Source organism: Montipora capricornis, chromosome 13 (genome assembly GCF_036669925.1).
Source record: "Montipora capricornis isolate CH-2021 chromosome 13, ASM3666992v2, whole genome shotgun sequence".
Taxonomy (NCBI): Eukaryota; Metazoa; Cnidaria; class Anthozoa; order Scleractinia; family Acroporidae; genus Montipora; species Montipora capricornis.
Window position 1 is genome coordinate 23,904,874 of NC_090895.1, and position 7,500 is coordinate 23,912,373.

The following is a 7,500-nucleotide window of genomic DNA, read 5'->3' on the forward strand; positions in this document are numbered from 1 at the left end:
ACTACAGCATTATTTTTTTTGGTTTTCACTGATGCAAGGACGTCTTATAGTGTTTTGAAGTTTGACTAAAATAGCGTGAAACTGTCTGTATGTCGATGACGTGTAAAATTTAATAGGTAATAAAAAAAATCAAGTCATGAGCAATAATTAACATCCCTTTAAATTTTATACAGTACTTAATTTATGCCAAATACTTTCCGAGTGCATTCATCTTCCAAATCTGGAAAGATATACTTACATTTCACCTTCACATCTACAGAGTAAGAGGCCCTGTATGTGCTCAGTCCGGGTGCATCAACCTCAGCTGTGCACTTGTATCTTCCTCTATCCTCTTTTTTGGCCGAACTGATGGTGTAGTTTGAGGTGGTGCCTTGCTGTAAAACTGCACCATCTTTCTCCCATTTGTAAGATGGCTTGGGGTTACCAGTGGAAACACACAGTAATGTGCGTGTTTCACCTTCATTCAATTCAAGGGTAGATGACTTGAGTGTTATTGATGGACGTACTGTTGAAAGGATGAAAAATGGTTACAAAGAACATGATTACAATGAAGATATTTCTTTTGTTGATGGTGACTCAGGATATACTTGGAAAAACTCCCAGTGCTCCTTTGCAGGAATCAAACCTACATGTACGACTTTCTGATTAATAGTTTGGATGCTCTATAACTGAGCTTTACGATAGTCATGAGAGCAAGCCCATTTTACTCAGTTCAGGTCACAAATATTCAATTGCAGGGTTTCAGCCAGCTTTGTTGCCTCAGGAGACAATTTGTCCCTCTGTGGCCCTTGCAAAGGGACAAATAGGCAACAGCAGGGGCAGCCCTTGTCGCCCCCAAAAGGGTATTTCTTTTCTGCCAGCCGGCAAAAGTGACAAAACATCGTCCTATTTTCGTGCCATAACTACATGTGATCATTCAACCATTTCGTCTGGAAATTGCAAGGTTTCAAATTCGGAAGTGTAGCATCATTTTCTTCTCGCAATTCTTCCTTGTGTGTGAATTCGTTTTCAGTTTTTTCTTCTTCTTGGTCGATGGTTTTACCTCTTTCACTTCCAAAACTAGAAGCTCCAAAAAAGCTTACACTGGAATGCCTGTGGTACGCTTTACACAAAAAAGAAGGCACTGAATTGGGTGGTATTGAACTGCAGCGTTCCAGTTAATTTTTTCAAGTGGGGCGTGATTAAGGCCATTTGAGGGGTCACCCACATGTCGCACCAGCAGAGGCCCTTTGGCTCACACGTTCACGCGTTTAATTATTTTGTAATGCCCTGTCCCATTTTGAAGTCTTTTAGTTTTTTAAGCTTTGGTAATAAATTCAGTTTAAAGATAACAAAACACGCTCTTGAGTAAAATTCACTCGTTTCTTCTTTAAATAAATGGTATGCAAAAAACTAACTGCAAATTGCTTTGACGGACGTTTTCCAGCATGTCTTGCAGTTGCACTAAGCAAACGTTTATTGGACACACTAAGAAAGGACTGAAGGTGTTGTTTCCGCTTCATAATTCCTCTTCTTGTTAGTCTAATCTGATGCCAGGTCAAAACATTGCTTGGTTTTGCGTTTGCACCAGAAATTTGATCACGTGCTAGGCAACCATAAAAGGTGCACGTGATCACCTTGTGTCAACTGAATGAACTACGGGAAGGAATGTTAATAGTTTGTCGTTTTCAGAGTAAAACAACGTACTTTTTAGCCGAGAAACTTCCGTCGTCGGTTTTTTAAAATTTTGTTGTAATATTTAACTGAATATTTAGATTTCATCTGTCGTGTCAGGCAGTCTTCTTTGCCGCGATGTCGGGTTCCTGAGAAACGTATCTATTTTGACTTTAAGGCACAATCGAGAGGTTGAGTGGCCATGTAATTGAAAATCTAAACATCTATGAGATACAAAAACAGACTTGCGAATTATCGCAAATCACAGTGCTGACAAGCACAAAAGCAGAAGAGATAGTTAAGTAAATATGAAGTTTGTTACTGAACGTTTTTGGGTTAGAGTAAAGGGATATATTGTTACGCAAATGATGTAATAAATTCGTAAAAAGCGTGAGTTTCATGTAAACAATCTTCGCACTAGCAAGTCGTAGCAATAAATTGGATTAACCAGAAAGTTAAAGAAATATTGTTGGCTTCCCAAATAAATTTCATCTTACACTACAGTGACAAAATCATTTGTCAGAGAAATAAAATTCCTGTCTCCTCGCGTATCACATTTCAACGCACGTATGCAAATTTATTAACTCATTTTCACCGCGTTTCCCGCGAAATTTTTCTTCTTTCAAATACGTTGTATTAGAAAAAAAAAATATCTCGTCAAGCGTTGCATCTTTTATGTTCAAATAACCACTAAAAATAAAGATTTTTTAACGATCTATCCGTAGATATTTTTTCAGAATTTAATATTATCTGTCAAAATTTGCACAACAGTCAAATCATGAAAATAGCAACGCACGCAACAAATTTAGTCGCATTTACCTCTTCGTCGAATTCTAATGCTTAACACAGGAAATTTTAGTTATTGTGAAAATCTTTCTATATTCGTTAGCAATCCTTTCAAATTTCAGAGAAATCGACCGGTCCGCGAATATTCTACGAGTTTTTTTTCAATGGGATGTTATGCATAATAATAAAAAAAACGAAAAGAAATAAAAATAATAAAACCAACAAAATGCAACGCAGATTCCGACTGGGTTTGCCAAAGTGGCAACCCAGTAATAACTCGAGATTTTCCTATTGGACATTGTTCAAAAGAATATATCCAATGACAAACAGAGCAGGGCACTACAAGTGCGTATCTAAAGCCAGTCACGAGTGCAACAGAGTGCTCATTGTACTTCCAAATATGGTGTAAGTAAACCTCGCTTGGTTATTCCTATTTCAAGCCATCTATTTCAAAACAACAAAATATGTGACAGGTTTAGAATGCTGTTTAAGGATCAGAACACAAGAGAATAGTGTTTTTTGATAAGGTACTGATAAATTTTTATTCTCAGTTATTTTAGCAATGATAAGAATAATATAAAAATGTAAAATGCTTGCCGGCAAAAAAATACATTACTTTTAAAATTACACCGTCCTGGCTTTCTGATCGGTATGAATTTGCATAAACGTCTTCCATTTAGTTTTGAATCTGGGGGACATTTATGGCCCACCGATCTAATTTTAAGGGACAAATGGTCCTGCAAGGTAAAGAATGTCGCAAAAATTTACAAAATTTATCGTAACAAAACAATGACATTTGAATTTACATAATAATAATAATAATAATAATAATAATAATATTAATAACGGTTTATTCCAATTGCCTCTCTGCCTTCTGTTTCGTGGTATGTCACGAAACAGAAACATCACTAAACAGATAACAAAATCTGGCCCTAAATAATAAAGTTACATTATTTTCCTTTCATCGGTGTGTGTTTATTTGTCGTTAGTTTTCTCAACAAATTCCCCCAACGCCAGTGAAGGTTCGTTTTCATTCCATCCCATATTCCTCTGTTTTGTTAACACAAAGGTTTGTGATAGTGGAAGGTCAAGCGAGGGTCAACAATATGAGCCTTTTTCTTGAAGGTAAGAAAATTGTTTAAAAAGTGAATTATATCCCAGTTAAGTTTTTGCGCTTGTTTTGTCTTGCATTCAATGATTTTCTTATAAAAAGCCAGCCTTCACTTTCTACAAAAGCAAGTAAATCTGCCTCGAATGATATTTCACTACATCAGTCCGCGATAAAACTAAAGAGGATAAAATTCTTCGGTTTAACCAAACCGTAACTACGAATGAATTTGTGTAAACAGCAGGTGATTTATACAGCTTAGCTTCAAGCTAAGGCATGCCATGGCTCTTTTTATCTCGTGCAATTATCATAAAGCCCACAGAGCAACCCAGAACTCCATCAAAAGCGAAATTTGCGGTTAAAATTCGTCTGTGGGAACATTGTAAACAAATTTTATCCGCACGTGGATTTTAAGCAAGGGGATTGCAGCTAGTTCCCCTGAATTTTCAACCCATGATGCACAGCAACTTCCGGTAGAAATCAGCTGGAAGGGCTGGATGCAAAAACCTATTAAGTGACAATTCCGGTCGATTTTTAGTTTTACTCAAAACTAGCCCAAATTTGCTAGTTGACTGGAAATGAACTTAACAACATTGCCCTGGTATTTTTAAACCGATTTGAGCTTTATTTTTTGAGAAATAAGCTATGCAAAAGCACTGTCCTGACTCATGCGCACAGATAATTAGATACTTTTCACGTGATACTTCACTCTCGCAAGTACAGCCGCCCGGTTAACAGCAGATTTCGACGCTCGTCAGTTCTAACATTGGAAAATGCCTGACCAACTTATTAGACCAACTGACCCGAACGCCGTTCAGGCGGCCGTTTCCGCCGTTGGACAAGGCGGCTCTCAGAACATGAACAGTACTCCATCGTCCGATCCTGCCCCTGGAACGTCAGTTTCAACACCCACCTCAACGGGAACAGTCCCGTCTCCGTCCATAACGGCAACTGCGTCTACTTCAAATAATAACAGTACATCTGTAAGCCCGTCGAAGGCCACTGTTCAGGAAACCCCAGTTTCACTCTCTCCGCTCTTGATCTCCGCTGATCTACGACCTTGTAGGCCTAGGATCGTTCCTATCAGGATTGCCTAGTCCGAACTCGGAATAATCGGCCACAGTGTTTTTTTACCCATGCTATATTATGTAGCGGTTTTTTGTTGCTGCTAATGGTTCGACCTATGTTCCTCGTTACTCTTGTTTTGATTTCCTCTACATCAGTATTCTCTCTCCGTCGTAAGACGGAAGTGCACAGTCTAGCTGGGTGGTCCCACCCCAGGTCTATGTATTTACATCTGGGCGTTCATTCGGTGCCCTAACGCTCATGCTTTCTAGGTCCCTCCCCAATTATTCGTTAGTTTATTCTACGCAACCCACCACGATTTCCAGCATAGCAATAGTCTACGAATATTTGCTGTATCGTGTGCCATGCTCTATCCCTGGTTCCCTTTGAAAACAATAGAATCAGCGAAGCGACATGTACCGTTCATTGTTCGATTTAAATTTGACAGCACAACCGGAACTACTGCTTGCAACGGTAGCTCAATCAAATAATGCGCATGATAGGCGACACCACTTGCCAGTGGTTCAGTACGCCGAGCGAACTTTTTTGTTTCGTTCGAACAGATCTGTTTCTTTGTTTTTTTTCTTTTCTTGTTTTTCGCGGCGATCTTATGGATCTTCGTGAAATTCAAGTTACATGAGATATGCGCGATGCGCTAAGCTCCAGGCACGAGTGGTTTAATACAAAATCTAATAAGGTGAATTTGTTGATGTCTTAATGTCCAAGTGGCTCACCTTTATAACAACATTATTCTGGTATTTTTTAAACCGATTTGAGCTTTATTTTTGAGAAATAAGCTATGTGGTCACCTGTGGTGCAACTAAGAAAGAAAAACACAAGGTTCTGAGTTTCACGCCATTTTTGACAGCTGTCAATCGAGGAGGTCAAACAGAGAAAGCGGAAAAAAGTCGACATTTTTCTATTTTGACTGAAACAGGCAAAAGCTAAAAATACTCGAGAAATTTCTCGTCAGTGACTTTTCGCAAAAACTGAGCAAGATAAAGCGATAACTTGATAAAATTGACTTCAGCAACATCCGAGAGAAATCCTAAAACAAGTCCACTTTATCTGAAAAAAAAGTGACAGTTATTTCAGGTTTTTTAAACTCAAGTGAAATCGACAAAAAAGTTTTAGTATTTTTCGTTTTGCGTGTAAATCACAAATCAAAAAGTTGATTTTTATGGAGTTAAATTGGTGGGTATTTACTAAATGGTAATGAGGTGAACAAAAATTTTGTTTCCCAGTATACGTCAACCAGAATCTCATCAAAATAACGCAATTATTGCTTTGAGCCATTTTCTTTCCTTTGGTTGCTCTGAGGTGATTATGATGGTTTGATTAACACCTCCCAGTGTAGCAATAAAGGAAAGACTTTACTTCCCTGAGTTGTATTGTATAATATATGTTCCAGTAAAAAATAAGTCCTCAGTTGATAATGAACATAGTAAAACATTATTGTATAAAAAAGACTAATGTTGCAGCATGAAGAAAATGTGCAGTTCAGCATACAAAGTCTAGTATGCCTTAGTAGCAACAAGGGCACACTAGCCTTACTCTCTGGCTATTAGTTCATATATATATCCTCTGACTCTCCAAGGTTGAGAATGACATAGCACTTTGGACACTGTCCATTTGACAAAACTGACCGGCCAGACTGGGCGTTTGGAAGGACTCTACAACGCTTTCAAATTAACACACTCTGAGGATGATATGTACTCATTGTTATCATGCAAGTGTTCCTTCAAATTGTTGCATTTTCCTTGCAAACTCACGGGTGTGGCCGGCCAGTTCTGACAAAAGGAAAGCGCCCTTAGTCTGGTAGTTTTGCAGATTTTAATGAAATTATTTAATAATTTAAAAGCTACTATTATTCCATTCACCCCAGTTTAGACTAATACCAGTAACAGTTTTCGTCTGTAATGACGGACCAGTCCGTCTGACCCTTTACACCACATGATTTAAATTTATCAAGGTTTATTTCAGTCTAGGTCAAACTTTGGCACTGCACGTTGTTTTTTTTTTTCTGTTTTCGTCTTTGTTGATCTTTACGGGAAACTAATTAAAGTATCCAAAAGTATGTAACTATACTGAACTCATGGAATAATAATCGTAGTTACTAAAACGAGGAATAACCTAAAATGATCTAAAATGAGCTACAATGGTATCTAAAATGACCGAAAATGAGCTACCACCATTTTGTTTATTTTTGATCATTTTAGGTCATTTTAGATACCGTTGTAGCTCATGTTAGATCATTTTACATGTAGGTCATTCCTTGTTTTGGTGACTACTATTAATAATACGTTTAAGATACACTGTTACGCATATTTTTGCATTGTAAACCGCCAGACAGTGTTGAGTGTCACATTGATCTTGACAAATTCTACAAATTCAAATTCTACAATGGATTCCTGGTACACAACTAGATCTCTTGGAAGGTTGATGAATTCCTACTAACTACTGAAAAACTGTAGAGTATAAAGTTTCTGGAATTGGTTTGATTTGATCTTTGGACAATTAAAGTACACTTGTATTTTTGGTAGTACCAATACTTGTTCTAAAGTAGATGCTCTGTTGATCACTCTTGCTACAAGTTGAGCCAATTACACTAATTTTCAACTCCAAAAAACACATGGCTATCCAAGGCCTTTCCCTAAATATAGGTACGACGGAAAGCCGCAAGGATCTGGAACAAAAATTCATCTTCCAAATCGGCACCCTTAATCTTCACGGTATTAACGAACGCTTTTCATTTAACGATTATATATTCCTATTTTTCACGTTGCCATGTTACCACCAAATAGCGTAGCTCCTACTCTACTATAAAAACTACACGTAACCTACAATTCCTCGATTCGCTTTGACGAAGGGCTAACGCTCGAAACGTC

The 7,500-nt window shown here is 37.8% G+C and overlaps 1 protein-coding gene across 2 annotated transcripts in view; it reads right to left on the minus strand.

Moving 5' to 3' along the window:
• LOC138030086 (fibroblast growth factor receptor 3-like) overlaps positions 1-7,500 on the minus strand; it is a 73,301-nt gene that overhangs the window by 59,511 nt on the left and 6,290 nt on the right. For both annotated transcript variants that reach the window (XM_068877945.1, XM_068877942.1), the window contains exon 3: positions 239-505. In XM_068877945.1, the coding sequence (XP_068734046.1) occupies positions 239-505 (267 nt within the window). The remainder of the gene's footprint in view (positions 1-238; positions 506-7,500) is intronic.